Here is a 17,500-nt window from a genome sequence, read left to right on the forward strand (position 1 = left end):
AAGGAGCAGAGGAGACGGCTTGAGGAGGTGTGTGTGTGTGTGTGTGTGTGTGTGTGTGTGTGTGTGTGTGTGTGTGTGTGTGTGTGTGTGTGTGTGTGTGTGTGTGTGTGTGTGTGTGTGTGTGTGTGTGTGTGTGTGTGTGTGTGTGTGTGTGTGTGTGTGCGCTGTGCTGTGCTGTGCTGTGCTGTGCTGTGGGCTATAGGGCACTAAGGCCTACAGTAGGTGCTGAAGGAAAGAAGCAACCAGCCAACTAGTAGGAACAACCAGCCTAATTAATAGGAAAGCAAGCAACCAGCATAACTAATAGGAAAATCAATGAACATTGAGCGTTAATGGGTCAAGTTTAGTGTGTTGCAAGTGATGAAACGCAAATTTTGTACATAACAAAAAACACTTTATTCTGAAGAAGAATTTTTAAAAATGAATAAAATAAAACAATGTTATTACGCTCTTCACAATACAAGTAGAACGCTCCATTGACTTGAATGGGATTTCCCAAAGTTCTAGCGGTCATTGTTTTCGACTAGAGGACCTCTGAAAAAAAGAATGACCGCTGTTAATGGCAACGGAGTTTGTGCTCCTAATGCAGATCTTTCATATTACTCCGCAACTACTGGAGCTTCATTAAAAAAGTGAAAAGCAGATGGTTAATCAGCTGTGTTCTAAAGAATGTTTGATTCAAGTTCAGTTCGTGTGTTGTTGCGAACTATTAGTTTCTCAGCAAAAACTAAGATGAACGATAACAAATAGCCTAAGGTCAAGGCTATGTAGGCTAAATATTAATATAGTGGGGAGTTTATTGCTTCGTTTTGGCAAGTAGCCATGTAATAAGTGGGATAATGTATAGAACGCCGGTCATTATTGGGAAAATATGTCCCTTAAAGGGTGGAACAAGAGTCCTCCGCTGCGCGTCGGGGTCCGGTTCATCCTGTCAGGACTTATTTTCCCAATAATGACCGGCATTCTATACATTATCCCTTACTCGGTCACTAGTTCAGGTTCAACTGTTGCTTGGATAAAACCAGTCAAGCACAGGGCATCCTGATGTAGGACACTTGAACATCATCAGAACCACACACACACACACACGCACACGCACACACACACACAACCATGATCAAACACATTCACTGTTAACAATGTAAAAGTGCCAATATTTCATTTGATTTGGTTTGATTTGTTTGAGATGATTCACCTTCCCAGTGTTTGTATGTGGTGCTAAACCAAAATGACCAACTACCCAAAGGGTAATGAGTTTGCACACACAATGTTTATAGAACTGGACTCCTCTCTATTTCACCTGTTTATTTGGGTGAAATTACAAGACTTAGTAGTTAGTTTAAGAATTTTGTTGTCCTTTCCAACCTATTGAACAAAAAAAGGGTATTGAGTTAATAAAACTGAATCAGGATTTCTCCCAAAATGTGCGTTTATTTAGCTTAGTTAATGCACAAGTCTAAATCTAAAATATTAAACCCTGGTTACTACTGTATGCCAATCAAATCAGATTATATTCAGAACTACAGTCAAGTAAATGGGAGCATAAGAACATGTCTGGACATGCCAGCATGTATGTGTGTGTGTGTGTGTGTGTGTGTGTGTGTGTGTGTGTGTGTGTGTGTGTGTGTGTGTGTGTGTGTGTGTGTGTGTGTGTGTGTGTGTGTGTGTGTGTGTGTGTGTGTGTGTCTCTGAAACACAGACACTTTTGGTAATGCCTGCTGTCATAAGCTTGTTTTCTTTTGTCAGACTGAAAGGCAACAATCCCGCATTGAATAGGTGCAATTATCTTACTTACCGTACCATTTTATCACAGATGATCGTTGCCCAACCCATACACATTAGAATACCCGTCTCTCTGTGAAGTAATGTCCCAAAGAGCAACAAATGAGCGTGTGAGATGTGGCGATGTGCTCACTCCTGCCCCCTGCTGGTGTACCACAGCAACAGCGCCGTGAACGGGAGATGCGGAGGCAGCAGGAACGGGAGCAGAGGAGGCGCGAGCAGGAGGAGAAGAGGCGCATGGAGGAGATGGAGAGGAGGCGCAAGGAGGAGGACGACCGCAGGAGAGCCGAAGAGGAGAAGAGGAGGAACGACCGCGAGCAGGTGCGTGCGCCACCACAGGTACGCCACGGGCCAGACTTCTGTGGGACTAGACGGGGCAGCTGGGCATCTTGTCCTGTTGAATGTATAAAAACGTTATAAAAGTGGATAAAGAAAATATTATGAAAATAATTTAGAATACGGACATTTCCAAACATTTATTTTTATGCCATACTCTTTTATGCCATACTGTCTTTTCCCTAATATGTGTCTACATTGTTATGTTTTTACATTACATTACATTTAGCAGACACTTCTTGACCAAAGTGACTTACATATGTCAGCTATATTACAAGGGATTACATTGTCCCCGGAGCAACTTGGGGTTAAGTGCCTTGCTCAAGGGCACAACGGTGGAAGCCGGGAATTGAACCGACAACTTTCAGGCTACTAGCATGCTAGCCCAGCTCCTTAACCACTACACTACCACCGCCGTTTTGCGTGACTTCTCCCCTCTGTGGTCCTCCATGTTTGGTGTGTGAGTAAGGTTAGTGGTCTCTCTCCCTCTTTCTGCAGGAGTATATCCGACGTCAGCTGGAGGAAGAGCAGCGGCACCTGGAGATCCTGCAGCAGCAGCTGCTCCATGAGCAGGCCATGCTACTGGTACGGACTCGTCCCTCACGCTCACACTCGTCCCGTCTTCTCCCCCCCCCCCACACTCTCTCTGTTGTGTCTTTCTCTAGCCTTCTCTGGGAGGCTCAACTCTCTTCTAAGCGTGGGAAACTGTGTGCTGAGTGTGTGAACAAGAATCTTACCTGGGAGGTTAGGCCCTGGCTTTGTGCTAGCGAAGTGTACATGAAGATGTAAGTGAAAGCAGATTTTCCTTGGCAACTAGCCAAAATAACTATCCCCCCCCCCAGGTCAGGAATTGACTTAATGAGGTCATCAGGAAATGACTTTTGGGCCAAGCGGAGGTGTCCCACCGTGCCTTGCTGTCTGTGTGTTATTGTTCTCCAGGATGAGTCCACTGTAAGAAAAGGCTAGTTTGGAGACATGAGGGAATGCAGAGACCCAGGAAAGAAACTAAGACCTTGACCCTTGACCTTGACTCCACTCCACTCCGCCCTGCCTCACTGACCTTTTCTCCCCAGTCTACCTTAGACACCCAGGTCTCATGTGAAGTGTAGTCTGAAGCTGAGATTAGACTTGAAGTGTGTTGACGTGTTGGTTCCCTTTTAAGGAGTCTATTTTAGCAAGTGCAGAAAGAAAAATAATTTATTTGATCCAGACGAAAGTCATCTTTTTGTACCTTTTTGATTTCTCATCTTTCTTCTTTATAACCCTTTGTTTTGTTTTATGTTATGTCTTTTTCTCAGGCAACAAAACCCTATCTGTTTTAACCCAACCTGTTTCTCACAGTACTACACCCAAATATCCAGTAATAGCTGAAGTTAAATGAAAGATTTGAATACTCTTTCACTTTTGAGATGTGTTCTCTTCGTAAAAGCAAAAACAATCTTTCAAGCTTTCATCACTCAAATCTTTCACCATGAAAATGCATGATACTAGAGAGAGAATCTTGATTGCTGTCTGCCCTAAAAAGCCCATCTCCAGTGGTCTCCATGTTATTCTTGTGGTGGCGCCCCCTATGGGCTGACTGCTAGTGCTGCGCTCCTCCCTGTACCCCAGGAGTTCAAGTGGAAGGAGCTGGAGGAGCAGCGTAAGGCGGAGCGTCTGAAGAGGCAGCTGCGTCAGGAGCAGGCCTACCTGCTCTCCCTCCAGCAGCAGCAGCAGCCGCCAACGCAACCGCCGCCGCCGCAACCGGGCCACGACTGGACCAGAACTCCCGTCACCCGCCTCAAAGATGCGCCCCGACCCCCACAGTCCAACCCCCCAGACGACGCTAGCCTGCCCCCGACCCAGACCCAGACTCAGCCCCCTCTGGCCGAGCAGGCCAAAGCATTAGAGCGACGTCCCTCCTGGGAGCCCTGTCTCCCGCAGATAGCGCCCCCTGTTGGTGCAGATGCCCCGCTAGTGGAGCTGTCGGTGGACGAGGCCATGGGCGAGTCCCCGGGTCACGTTGGCACAGAGCCCAGTCCCACACCGCAGGAGCCACCAGACAGGGCCGCGATGCCCCTACCGACCCCACCCGCGATGCCCCTACCGACCCCACCCGCGGAGCTCAACAGCGCCACATCCGCCCCCGACGCGGACGGAGAGGTGAAGCCCCCCCCCGACCACCACCCCCCCTCCCCCGCCCCCCCAAGACCACCCGCTGCCTGCTGCTTCTGGCTGCTCATGTGAAATCACCCCTCCGTTTGGCTGCCGGTTTGGCTCCGCAGTTTGTCTCCTGGTTTGGCCAAATCAGTGGTTGTGTGAGCAGAAGGGTTTTGGTTTTATTTTTTTTTATTTTATTTGTTTGCGGTATTGTTACTTTATGTACAGTTTTCCATATTGTTTTATGTGTTTCTTTTTACATAATATCCATTTTACATTTATGTTTCATGAATCAGGCCAAGGTGAACCTACTGTATTCAACAATAAATAATAGAATCCTCAAGAGGTGTCTAGAAATGGCAAAGCGCAAACAGTAGGTTTGCAATTGAATTAGTAGCTTTGGGACGTTTGAAACCCACATCTCTCACAACCATCAGTCTGAAAGTGACAGAAGAGACCATGAGAGGTCTTCCTGTGTGCCTCTAATGCTGAATGTTTGCCTCTCCTCCACAGATACTAAACCCTCTCCAGATGAAACATCTCGTCAACGCTAATTAACGTTACGCTCCTTGTGTTGGAGACATGACCTTGAAATAATAATAGACAGTGGATAATATTCAAATCAATAATATACAAATGATAGTAATATAGCCTTTCACATAACATTCTTTTTGTTTGGTTTTGAAAGAGTTTTAATTCCTGGTAGCAAAGTCCCCGAAACATGGTCGTAATTAACATGTTAGTGGTTTACCCCCAGTCATGCAAACAGGGGTTTCATCATCTCATGATTTCCTCTACTTCCCCGTCTGGTTATACTAAATGTGTCTCCACACTGTCTAGTGTCCCTGTAGTATTCATGTTGTGGTCAGTCAGGAGTTGGGCTACAAATAGCTATACAAATAGCTCCATCCTGTCTAGTGTCCCTGTAGTATTCATGTTGTAGTCAGTCAGGAGTTGGGCTACAAATAGCTATACAAATAGCTCCATCCTGTCTAGTGTCCCTGTAGTATTCATGTTGTAGTCAGTCAGGAGTTGGGCTACAAATAGCTATACAAATAGCTCCATCCTGTCTAGTGTCCCTGTAGTATTCATGTTGTAGTCAGTCAGGAGTTGGGCTACAAATAGCTATACAAATAGCTCCATCCTGTCTAGTGTCCCTGTAGTATTCATGTTGTAGTCAGTCAGGAGTTGGGCTACAAATAGCTATACAAATAGCTCCATCCTGTCTAGTGTCCCTGTAGTATTCATGTTGTAGTCAGTCAGGAGTTGGGCTACAAATAGCTATACAAATAGCTCCATCCTGTCTAGTGTCCCTGTAGTATTCATGTTGTAGTCAGTCAGGAGTTGGGCTACAAATAGCTGTCTAGTGTCCCTGTAGTATTCATGTTGTGGTCAGTCAGGAGTTGGGCTACAAATAGCTCTCCCTGTAGTATTCATGTTGTAGTCAGTCAGGAGTTGGGCTACAAATAGCTCTCCCTGTAGTATTCATGTTGTAGGCAGTCAGGAGTTGGGCTACAAAGAGCTGTCTAGTGTCCCTGTAGTATTCATGTTGTAGTCAGTCAGGAGTTGGGCTACAAATAGCTATACAAATAGCTCCATCCTGTCTAGTGTCCCTGTAGTATTCATGTTGTAGTCAGTCAGGAGTTGGGCTACAAATAGCTCTCCCTGTAGTATTCATGTTGTAGTCAGTCAGGAGTTGGGCTACAAATAGCTATACAAATAGCTCCATCCTGTCTAGTGTCCCTGTAGTATTCATGTTGTAGTCAGTCAGGAGTTGGGCTACAAATAGCTGTCTAGTGTCCCTGTAGTATTCATGTTGTGGTCAGTCAGGAGTTGGGCTACAAATAGCTCTCCCTGTAGTATTCATGTTGTAGTCAGTCAGGAGTTGGGCTACAAATAGCTATACAAATAGCTCCATCCTGTCTAGTGTCCCTGTAGTATTCATGTTGTGGTCAGTCAGGAGTTGGGCTACAAATAGCTCTCCCTGTAGTATTCATGTTGTAGTCAGTCAGGAGTTGGGCTACAAATAGCTATACAAATAGCTCCATCCTGTCTAGTGTCCCTGTAGTATTCATGTTGTAGTCAGTCAAGAGTTGGGCTACAAATAGCTTGTTGCTTCATGTCATTTTAGTTTTCTTTTAATCGTAATTACGCTTTTTAGTTGAATTTTTATGTCGATTAACACCTCGGACCTTGTAGAGTCCATGATTTGGGATTCTGTGTTAGTAACCGATGTGTTAATATCTCACACATCCAAAATTGATCTAACAATGTTATAGATGTAATTAACCACCACAAAAATGTGCCTTTAATGGTACAAAAACATGTTCCTACTTAATCAGGCTGCACGTTGGAGCTGTTTGGCCTAAACTAGCGTATCTGTTGGGTCCACTTGATGTTTCATCTGTAGAGTTCTGTTGCGTCTTTAACACGTCCCGACTATTCCTGTGTTTGTCAGGCATGGAGTCGTGTCATGGAGTCTGTATGTTATGTATGTTTTCTGCATTGTCTCGAGCCATTTACCTGATGAAAAATATGCAGATGGCCATCCACTTGAGCACGAATAACACACACACACACACACACACACACACACACACACACACACACACACACACACACACACACACTATACTGGGCCAGTAGTTTTAGCCAAGTTTAGAGACCACTGTGAGGGAACAGTGACACCACTTGGCTCGAGTGCAAGCCACAAACCCTTTCCTAACCGAGAATGAAACTTCCAGCGTATGTCGTCGTCCTTCTCGTCCTGGTGGCTGTCCTGCGTCCCAGCCTGGTGTTTTGACATGGAGCATGGCATGGACTGGCTGTCCTGCGTCCCAGCCTGGTGTTTTGACATGGAGCATGGCATGGACTGGCTCCCAGTCTCCTCGTCCTCCTCCGCGTTCTCTCTCGTCTGGCCGTCCTCCTCTCCCAGATCCTCAGTGTTCCTTGTGTCTCTTTCCCCCCCTGTCCAGCAGGACGATCGCTTCCGAAAGACCGCGCAGGGCTCCCCCCAGACCGCCCCACCCAAGCAGCCCCCTGTCCCGCCTCGCTCCGAGCCCTTCTCAAACGGGAACTCCGAGGCCATGCACAGGCCTATGGAACCACAGGTAACCAGGGCAACCCCTCATCCCATCTTATGTTGTTCCCCCACGTGTCTTTTACTGTGTTTGTCTCTACCTGTTTCCCCTCTCTACCCTCCACTAAGCCTTACTTCCTAGGTTGGTGTTTCCCCTCTCTACCCTCCACTAAGCCTTACTTCCTAGGTTGGTGTTTCCATGTAATATCAGAACTGAGATTATTGACATTTAGCCAGAATTGGCATAGTCAGATAAACGTTAATTTCGACAATGGGTTGTAAACTCAACTAGTTTATAGCGATCTACCAGGCAAATAACCTTTAGCTGTGGGTTATTTTGTGTTAGTCTGATTCTCCTCGATAGCTCAATGAGCCTTGATAGCCTCCCTCTTCACTAAAGCACTTCCTCACCGCAAGCTGCATGATGTGGCCGTCACAGTCTTCTTATCTTCTCTTATCCTGCCCACTCTCTCCTGGATCATTTCTGAGCTGGTTCTCAGCACACTGATACCTTTCAAGCCCTTGTGCTTCATACAACTGAGTATGCAAATGTGTGTGTGTGTGTATGTCTGTGTGTGTGTGTATGTCCGGTGTGTGTGTGTCCATACATGCATCACCTCTCTTCCTCTGTGTGTGTGTTCATGCTGTGTCTCTCTGTCTGCACCCCCCCCCCCCCCCACACACACACACTCCCCCTCCCTCTCCTCCATTTTGTTCTCTCCCTGTCCGGAAGGTGCAGTGGTCCCAGCTGGCCGCTCTAAAGAGCAACGCCGCTCCCCCAGTCTCTCGCTCGCACTCGTTCAGCGACCCCATCCCCAGTCTGTCTCACCTCCACCTGCGCTCTCAGGAGCCACCCCACCACCCCGGCCAGCACCACCAGCACCAGCAGCAGCAGCACCACCCTGCCCGCACTGATCTCCCGCAGCCCCCCCACGCCCCCCAGACTCCCCTGGGCCAGGAGGAGGTGCCTCCGAGGGTAAGCAGAGCTGCTGCACTGCTGGAGGGCCCGCGCCGTCTCCCGCCACTGGAGGGCGCTCTCTCTCTCTCTCTCTCTCTCTCTCTCTCTCTCTCTCTCTCTCTGAGTGGCGCCATCTAGTGGAAGGGCATTAGTTGGGCCTTCCCTTTGTTTCAGACAGTATGGTAGCATGGTAGCACCGGATGTTAAAACAGTATGGTAGCATGTGTTAAACAGTATGGTGGCACTGCAGCACCCCTAGTGTTAAACAGTATGGTATTACTGCAGCACCCCTAGTGTTAAACAGTATGGTATTACTGCAGCAAGCCCTAGTGTTAAACAGTATGGTACTACTGCAGCAGTATGGTATTACTGCAGCACCCCTGGTGTTAAACAGGGGCGCGTTTCCCAAAACCATAGTTGCTAAAGAAGTTAGCAACTTTGTTGGTTGCCATGCAATTACCCATTGCCTAGGTTAGCAACTATGGTTTTCGGAAACTCACCCCAGTATTGTAGCACTGCAGCACCCCTAGTGTTAAACAGTATGGTATTAATGCAGCACCCCTAGTGTTAAACAGTATGGTATTACTGCAGCACCCCTACTGTTAAACAGTATGGTATCGCTGGTAGCTCTGGGAAGCATATAGGGTTACTCAGTGGCTCTATCTAGTGGAAGGGCTGCCCCCTAGTGTCAGACTGGTAGCACTGCAGTCAGCTAGTAGTGCTGTTGTGTTAGAAAGAGAGGTGGAGATGAATCATTTGGAAACCTGTTGGGATGGACCTGTCTCGGGCTGTTTGCTCTACTGTTTGTGGATTTCGATTTGGTTGTTGACTTTTTTCTCTCTTCCATTCTGTACAAGGGGTTACAATTGCGATAAACATGGAAATGAATAAATACATGAAACTTACTACTGACTGAAAAAGAGAAGAATCTGCAGTTTTCAGCAGTATGCCTTGTTCTTAACTCTCCAGTCCCGATCTGTTATTACGGATGGTAGCTTGACCACAGATATGAGCAGTTCTAGAGGTAGCCATTAGCCTGTTCACCACAGATATGAGTAGTTCTAGAGGTAGCCATTAGCCTGTTCACCACAGATATGAGTAGTTCTAGAGGTAGTCCCCAGCCTGTTGCATTCCAGTGACGTTGTCGTTGACAAAATCTCTGAAAAGCACGTAATCTGCTTAAGGCTGCGCTGTTTTGGCTTTAAGTGTCTGTTCAGGTTTGATTTCGTATTTCGTGTTTGAGCTCATGTTTCTGTTTCTCTTCTGAATGCTCACTCCTACCTCCCTCTTCACACGTCACCCTCTCCCTCTCCACATTAGCCAGTAGTTTCTAATCATGCTGCGTCAAGTCTTATCCAGCCACTTTAGTGTGTTCAGACAGAATATGGATGGAAAAAAGATTAGTGTTCAAGTTACAAATATTTCAGATGTCATTGTAATTTGGGTTAACACTTCCTTCTGTAGCTCAGAGAATGTGCTGTTGTGAAGTACAGTATTGAAATTGTGTGATGGACTCTCCTTGGCCATCGCTAGTCACTAACTCATTTCCCTCTTGGGAGCTGAGGGCGTCTCTGTTGGCTAGATGGGGCCTTTATGCCTCACATATCTCTTCATTGTTATGTATTGGGACTAACGTGTGTGTGTGTGTGTGTGTGTGTGTGTGTGTGTGTGTGTGTGTGTGTGTGTGTGTGTGTGTGTGTGTGTGTGTGTGTGTGTGTGTGTGTATTTCCGGAAGGTTCCTGTGCGGACCACGTCCAGATCTCCAGTGCTGTCACGTAGAGACTCGCCTCACCAGGGCGGCCAGCACCCCAACCAATCAGGACAGAGGACCACTGGAAGGTACCGGAACAGTCCTCTTCCCTTGATTCTTTTCTGAAAGGGTGTGCTGTACTGTTTTCTTAAACTGCATTGCATTGCGTTTTGAAAATGTCATGTAATTTACCAGTGATCTTACTATTCAGAGTGTAGGGTTCACCCAGTCTGAGTTCTGTATTTACTATTCAGAGTGTAGGGTTCACCCAGTCTGAGTTCTGTGTTTATTTGCGTTTGTCCTCTAAGATATTTGGGAATGTTGAAGTCTCATGTGTGGAGTTAAGGAGGCAGGAGGAGGCAACATCTTGGCGTTCATAGCACTGTGTGCAGGAGATCTGTTATCTAGCTGCAATAAGAAATTAACCGTGTCTGTGTCTGTGTCTGTGTGTGTGTGTGTGTGTGTGTGTGTGTGTGTGTGTGTGTGTGCGCGTGCGTGCGTGTTTGCGTGCGTGCGTGCGTGCGTGCGTGCGCGTGTCTGCGTGTGTGCGCGTGCGCGCGTGTTTGCGTGCGTGCATGCGTGCGTGCGTGCGCGTGTCTGCGTGCGCGTGTGTGTGTGCGTGCGCGTGTGTGTGCGTGTCTGTGTGTGTGTGCGTGTGTGTGTGTGTGTGCGCGCGCGTGTGTGTGTGTGTGTGTGTGCGTGTGTGTGTGTGTGTGTGTGTGCGTGTCTGCGTGTGTGTGCGCGTGTGTGTGTGCGTGCGCGTCTGTGTGCGCGTGTGTGTGCGTGTCTGTGTGTGTGTGTGTGTGCACGCGTGTGTGTGTGTGTGTGTGTGTGTGTGTGTGCATGTGTGTGTGTGCATGTGTGTGTGTGTCTGCGTGTGTGTGTGCGTGCGCGTGTGTGTGCGCGTGTGTGTGCGTGTCTGTGTGTGTGTGCGTGTGTGTGTGTGTGTGTGTGCGTGTGTGTGTGTCTGCGTGCGTGCGTGCCTGTGTGTGTGCAGCAGTGTGGAGCCTCGGCTGCTGTGGGAGCGTGTGGAGAAGTTGGCCCCTCGGCCGGGCAGTGGCAGCTCCTCTGGCTCGGCCAGCTCCCAGACCGCTCACAACAGCTCAGGAGACAAGTTCAGAGCACGCTGTGAGTGTTACACTACTAATACACACACACACACACACACACACACACACACTCACACACTCTCTCTCTCTCTCTCTCTCTCTCTCTCTGTCTCTCTCTCTCTCTCTCTGTCTCTCTCTCTCTCTCTCTCTCTCTGTCTCTCTGTCTCATGAAGACACACTCTTACTCAAATATCCATGTGTGCACACACACACCAGTGTTTCCCAGTGTTTGGTGATGGTAGATTTGCAGAATTAACTTGAATGCAAAGGCAAATGTCAATGTATGGGAAACATTGCGCACACAGACACACACACACACACACACACTCTTAAGCACTCCCACACTCTCATGAAGACACACTCTTACTCAAGAAACTTATACCTCCTCCTCCTCTTGTCATGTTAAAGACCCTGTGTGTAATTTTGGCCTGTCTCTGTGTGTAGCGTCCTCCAAGTCTGAGGGTTCTCCCATGCAGCGTCCAGAGCATGCTGGGAAGAAGACGGAGGAGAAGAAGGACTTCGTCCGGCCCACTCGTCCGGCGGTGAGTTTCTAAACTAAATTAATTTCCCCATTAATATCAACACAATAGAACAGCTCTAGTTAAGGGGGAGTTTCAAAATGGAAATAATTACCACATAAATATCAACACAATAGAACAACTCTAGTTAAGGGTAGGAGTCCTGGATGAAGGAAATGGCTAGTCTAAGACGATGACAAAAAATACTGTATGTCTAACTTTATTTATGACTATGTGACATGATGTCCTATGATTAGTATAATGCACGTTGTGTGCTCATTAAGCCCAAAAACACAGCCAAGAGCTGAGTAACTAGTTTATGAGCATTTGTGGGATGTCTTTCCTTAACCACAGCCTAGACTGCCTGACATGTGTTTCTTGTGTCATGTTTGCGTGTGTGGATGCCCATCGACCGGTATCGCTGTGTATTTATTTCCTGTAGGGGGACGTGGTAAGCTTGTTTGAACAGAGGACATTATATATATGCACTGCCTCTTGAGAGCCATAGAAATTCTCCTACTGCATGATCAACAGTTGGCCAGGCTTGTGATGGCCTCCTTCCCATATCACTGATCCATTCCCTGCACATCCACTGGCTACTCAGGCTTTGTGGTTGCTCGCTGAGGCCTTATGTGATGTTTGGCGGCTCTAGAGCCCCGACACACCTCACCTGCACTGCATGACCTCATTCAACGTTCACGGAAACCAGACCTCAGTCAGACAGGTTCTGATCATCTCACTCCAGACGAGTACTGTCAAATTTCATGATGCATTCTGTCATTTAAAAATGGTATTTTTAATGAAATTTGCTCGTGACAAGTGAATTTCTGTACATGCGGACTTAAAATATCTGCAACGAAGCTGTCTGCACTGCTCATGGAATGCTCATCTATTAAGGCACCGACCTGCATTTTGAGAATAGATTGGATAGTCACATTTGATATAGATTGAGAATGTCACATTCGAATGCCACAAGTGGTAGGCTGAAGACAAGTAGGAAACAATAAGCATTCCATTGCACAAATACAACTGTAACAGTGTGACCCTGCCAAGGCCATGTTCACCAGCCAATGCTTATCTAGTGTCTGAATGCTCAGCTGTGCAAACTGCTCCTCCTGGTGTGTGTGTGTGTGTGTGTGTGTGTGTGTGTGTGTGTGTGTGTGTGTGTGTGTGTGTGTGTGTGTGTGTGTGTGTGTGTGTGTGTGTGTGTGTGTGTGTGTGTGTGTGTGTGTGTGTGTGTGTGTGTGTGTGTGTGTGTGTGTGTGTGTGTGTGTGTGTGTGTGTGTGTGTGTGTGTGTGTGTGTGTGTGTGTGTGTGTGTGTGTGTGTGTGTGTGTGTGTGTGTGTGTGTGTGTGTGTGCGCGTGTGCACGTGCGCTAATGCTTTGGTGTCACACCGTTGATATTTGACCTTCTCCGTGTCTGCGGCGTCCAGGACCTGACGGCGCTGGCGAAGGAGCTGCGAGCGGTGGAGGACGTGCGGCCGCCTCACAAGGTGACCGTGACCGACTACTCCTCCTCCAGCGAGGACTCGGCCACCAGCGAGGAGGAGGAGGTCGACCAGGACCCCGGAGACGAGTCGACGTCCGGCACGGAGGACTCCAGGGCTGGGTACGTCTCCCGCCCACCGCACTGCCCCGCTCTGTAGCGTCCATCGCTTCGCTCCACTCCGCACTCCATTCCATTACAACAACGAGTCCCAGTCTGGTCACCAGTTGCACTCTATACACGGGTTTCCCGTTTACCAACATAACTAGATGCGCGCGCAGCTTTGAGGCAGAAGACGCTTGGTGGCCGTCCACAACGTTAGAAACTTAACCTAAATAGTCGGCTGCTGTAAGCTACAATCGGATTTTTTTGTATACCCCTGTTGTCTCAATGATAATAACATCTCATTTCAGACTATATTTCAAAGTTTGACGTTCATTTGGATTATTAATATAACATCGTATTTTGTCATTTTTGGCGAAGACATGCATTCCGTTCCGGGATATTGAACATATTTAACATTCTCTAACCATCGTGATTTCGAATTGGTGCAGTTTTCAGCACAAAAACTCATTTTATTTTTTTGCTCTTTTGCATTGCTCTATGCTGTTCTATGGTGCTTTCTGCCTCTTGGTTGCGCACGCATGTTTTCGTGACGTTCCATAGAAATCCATGTATAGACCCTTTCAAGAGAGTTCCATTATCAGCATCATAGTTGGCCCCACAAGGCTTCCGTTTTAACATTCCATATGTTATCTTAATGCAGAGGAAGTAGATTAGGAACCAAATAGAACGTTCAAGCATTGTTTTTGTTTTTATTGTTGAAAGGGTCTATAGAGGAAAAACCATCAGTGGCCTTCTCTGTGGACATACTTCCATGCTCGTTTTGTACTAGTTTGAATATTTGAGACACAGTAGGACTTGGGTAGGGTTGGGTTCACCAAGGAAGGGTCTGTGGCTGCATCTTAGTCATTAATGAATGGAGCAGGAGAAAATCATTTCTATTGGCTGCTCCTGTTGAAACGCATGTTCTCTTCTCTTTGTAGGTCCTCCAAGCTCAGTAATGGTGAGACAGAATCTGTGAAGACCATGATTGTTCACGACGAGACTGAGAGTGACCCTGCCACCACACCCTGCAAAGATGGCACTTTAATTGTCCGACAGGTAACTGCTCGCTTCCTTGGTCACTTGGTCTGTTGAATTAATGTCCTTTTATTTTAGTTCATTGTTCGCCAGTCTCATGTTTTGCCATTTTGTTCATTCATTCCCTTCTGTTTGTATCTCATTTGTTGATTTATCTCATTGTTGTTTTGTTTGACATTGCTGTTCAACCCATTTCTCCTTAGAAAGCACTAGAACCATTCGATTTGGAACCACAACATAAGAGATGGTGCAACTCAGAGTAGATTCTTCTATTTATCTCCAAATAAGGGCGCTGCCATGCCTCAGGGCAACACAACGCTGGTCATATTTCAGCACTAACCAAATCATTGTTGTAAAACCTACTGAAGCCTTGGAGCACATTAGTCCCTAGAGATTCCTTTCTCTTTATTGCTCTTTCTGCCTCAATTACGGCTTTATTAAGCATTCAGACAACAACTGATTGGGACCAGTGGGGGACGCTTGAGCTGCAGCTGAATAGGAGCTAGCTCAGGCAGGTTTCGGTCCCGTAGCTGTGGTGCGGCCCAGGTCTGGTCAGGCTCCGGGCCAAGTCCGGGCCAAGTCTGGGCCAGGCTCTGGTTCCAGCACCTCCTGGTTCCACTGGGCCCTGGTTCAGAGCTGCTGTGTGACTCTTCTTGATTCCAGAGCGCGAGCGAGCTCAAGCGGCTGGCTGCGGCCGCCGGCGCCGGTTCTCCCGGGGCTCCGGGCCTGAGCGGCTCGCCTCACGAGCGCAACGGCTACGCGGGGCGCGCCCACCTCCTGCCCGACCTCCTGCAGCAGAGCCACCACTCCCCCAACTCCTCCTCCATGGCCTCCAGCTCCCCCTCCTCCTCCAGCCAGCTCCACGCCAGCCTCTCCATGTCCCCTCTCGCCCCCCTGGATAAGCTGGCTGCCGGCGAGGTATGTCCCCCTGTGCGTGCCGTAGTGCCCCCCCTCTCCCTTTCCACCTTCCGCTGCACGGGATGGGTCTTTTCTGGCTAACTGTGTGTGTCCTGTAGCTGCTGGTCTAGGACCAGCTGCAGTCGCCTCCCTAACCCTAATCTATCTTGAGCTACAAACATGGAAGCTGACCTCAGATCAGTGGCTTTGGGGTGAAACGGCTTTTTCTTCTGGCTTTCTGCTCTTGTCTCTGTCTGTTGCTGCTACACTTAACCACCACTCCGCGAGACGTTAGACCAGATGGACAGGGCAGTGGTCCACTGGGGCCGTACTCTCTGCTTGCCCACTGCATCTCTGGGGACGCTAGACTTTGATAGACTTGGAAGAGCTGAAGTATAAACAAGTTAGCTATCTGTGTAATGTGAAGAATCTTAAGACTCTGTGTCTTTGAATTCTGTGTGCGCATTAGTTTGACACTGCTGAAGAATAGAGCTGGAGCAGTACTAGGAAACATGACATTAGTGTGTGTGTGTGTGTGTGTGTGTGTGTGTGTGTGTGTGTTAAAACGATTTGCCTGTAATTCCTACCCACCATTTTATCAGCTTGTGGCACGTGCTCTGGTGGAAATGAATGGCTGAACTAACCGCTTTTCTAACTTTAGAAGTCAACTCAATCCATTTGAGTGCTTTCTTTTAATATCCCGTCGTTGTTCAGCATGCCATTCCATCAATTTCCCCATTTCCGCTTGGGGGACAGAAAGGACAGATGAGGGGCAATGGAGAGGAGGAGTGTAGGAATGGACAGATGAGGAGCGATGGAGAGGAGGAGTGTAGGAATGGACAGATGAGGGGCGAGGGAGAGGAGTGTAGGAATGGACAGATGAGGAGCGATGGACAGGAGGAGTGTAGGAATGGACAGATGAGGGGCGATGGAGAGGAGGAGTGTAGGAATGGACAGATGAGGGGCGATGGAGAGGAGTGTAGGAATGGACAGATGAGGGGCGATGGAGAGGAGGAGTGTAGGAATGGACAGATGAGGGGCGATGGAGAGGAGGAGTGTAGGAATGGCGGCGTGATCTTGTGAAGCTGGTCTTGAAGGGTCAAGGGTCGTATCAGTGGGCCGGGCCAGAGCAGAGCGGCAGATTACACTGCTGTTTCACACTGGGATTGAGTGGGATTATCATCAGGGTGATGTCAGAGTGAGTGGGATTATCATCAGGGTGATGTCAGAGTGAGTGGGATTATCATCAGGGTGATGTCAGAGTGAGTGGGATTATCATCAGGGTGATGTCAGAGTGAGTAAAGGCATAAAACACAAAGAGAGGAAATGCAGCTCTCAGTTCTGACTGGGGCGATGGCCTGTTCTCCACAACAGTTCTGACCGGGCTGATGACCTGATGGCCTGTTCTCCACAACAGTTCTGACCATTACAGATTAGGCGGCTGGCTTTCTGATCCCCTGTCATTTATGTCTTTTACCTTTTATTTGTTTCATTCCCTTATTCTCACATCTTCATTTAACACATCTTCCATGTTTGGGCCTCCTTTATCCTCACAACTCCTTTACATTTGTGTGTGTGTGGGTTAATTTGCTTTAGACTTCTAATTGCCAACCCAGTCTGTGCTTGTTTAGCAGTTTGTTAACGTCCCTATGGACGAGGATCGCCAGATTTGCGTTCACATTTGGGTTTTACAGATTTCAATGGTTCAGAGTAAGAATGTTAGGGGAGTCTATCGAAATAAAAAAAGCTATATAGTCCATTACAGTTCGAGGCCATCCATTACAACTGTGAGAGTGACAGTTCTGTTGCAGTATTAAAATAATAGTACATGATTATACATTATACATGACTACAGAAGTGACTGTTGGTCGTCCGGGAAGAGCTTGAGGCAAGTTGTCCAGGTGCACCCTCAGGTAAGAGGACTCACCTGTCCCCTGTGCGTTTCAGACCCAGTCGGCCAGTAACACTCTTCAGAAACACAAGTCCTCGTCCTCATTCACCCCCTTCATTGACCCGCGCCTGCTCCAGATCTCGCCCTCCGCCGCCGCCTCGCTCAACAACATGGGTGAGTTCGCTAGGCACCTCACCGCTGTACACAAACACACACACACACACACACACACACACACACACACACACACACACACACACACACACACACACACACACACGCTGTTGCACACCTTGCTCAACAACATGGGTGAGTTCGCTAGGCACACACACACACACACACACGCTGTTGCACACCTTGCTCAACAACATGGGTGAGTTCGCTAGGCACACACACACACACACACACTCAC

General features: G+C 47.9%; 1 protein-coding gene across 7 annotated transcripts in view; it reads left to right on the top strand.

The window, feature by feature from the left end:
• LOC143142222 (mitogen-activated protein kinase kinase kinase kinase 4-like) overlaps window positions 1–17,500 on the top strand; it is a 62,373-nt gene that overhangs the window by 36,815 nt on the left and 8,058 nt on the right. The window contains exons 12-23 of one of the 7 annotated variants that reach the window (XM_076302994.1): window positions 1–27; window positions 1,942–2,121; window positions 2,617–2,703; window positions 7,233–7,367; window positions 8,070–8,312; window positions 10,030–10,133; window positions 11,042–11,172; window positions 11,598–11,695; window positions 13,105–13,280; window positions 14,204–14,321; window positions 14,964–15,218; window positions 17,145–17,262. The exon at window positions 1–27 is cut by the window's left edge and continues 184 nt beyond it. In XM_076302994.1, the coding sequence (XP_076159109.1) occupies window positions 1–27; window positions 1,942–2,121; window positions 2,617–2,703; window positions 7,233–7,367; window positions 8,070–8,312; window positions 10,030–10,133; window positions 11,042–11,172; window positions 11,598–11,695; window positions 13,105–13,280; window positions 14,204–14,321; window positions 14,964–15,218; window positions 17,145–17,262 (1,672 nt within the window). The remainder of the gene's footprint in view (window positions 28–1,941; window positions 2,122–2,616; window positions 2,704–7,232; window positions 7,368–8,069; window positions 8,313–10,029; window positions 10,134–11,041; window positions 11,173–11,597; window positions 11,696–13,104; window positions 13,281–14,203; window positions 14,322–14,963; window positions 15,219–17,144; window positions 17,263–17,500) is intronic. The other 6 variants (XM_076302996.1, XM_076302997.1, XM_076302995.1 and 3 more) reach the window with 6 other exon arrangements.

This window comes from Alosa pseudoharengus, unplaced genomic scaffold, assembly GCF_046254945.1.
Source record: "Alosa pseudoharengus isolate Yale_2024_CS ecotype anadromous, Long Island Sound unplaced genomic scaffold, YU_APseudo_1.1 YU_APseudo_1.1_scf_24, whole genome shotgun sequence".
NCBI classification, from domain to species: Eukaryota; Metazoa; Chordata; class Actinopteri; order Clupeiformes; family Clupeidae; genus Alosa; species Alosa pseudoharengus.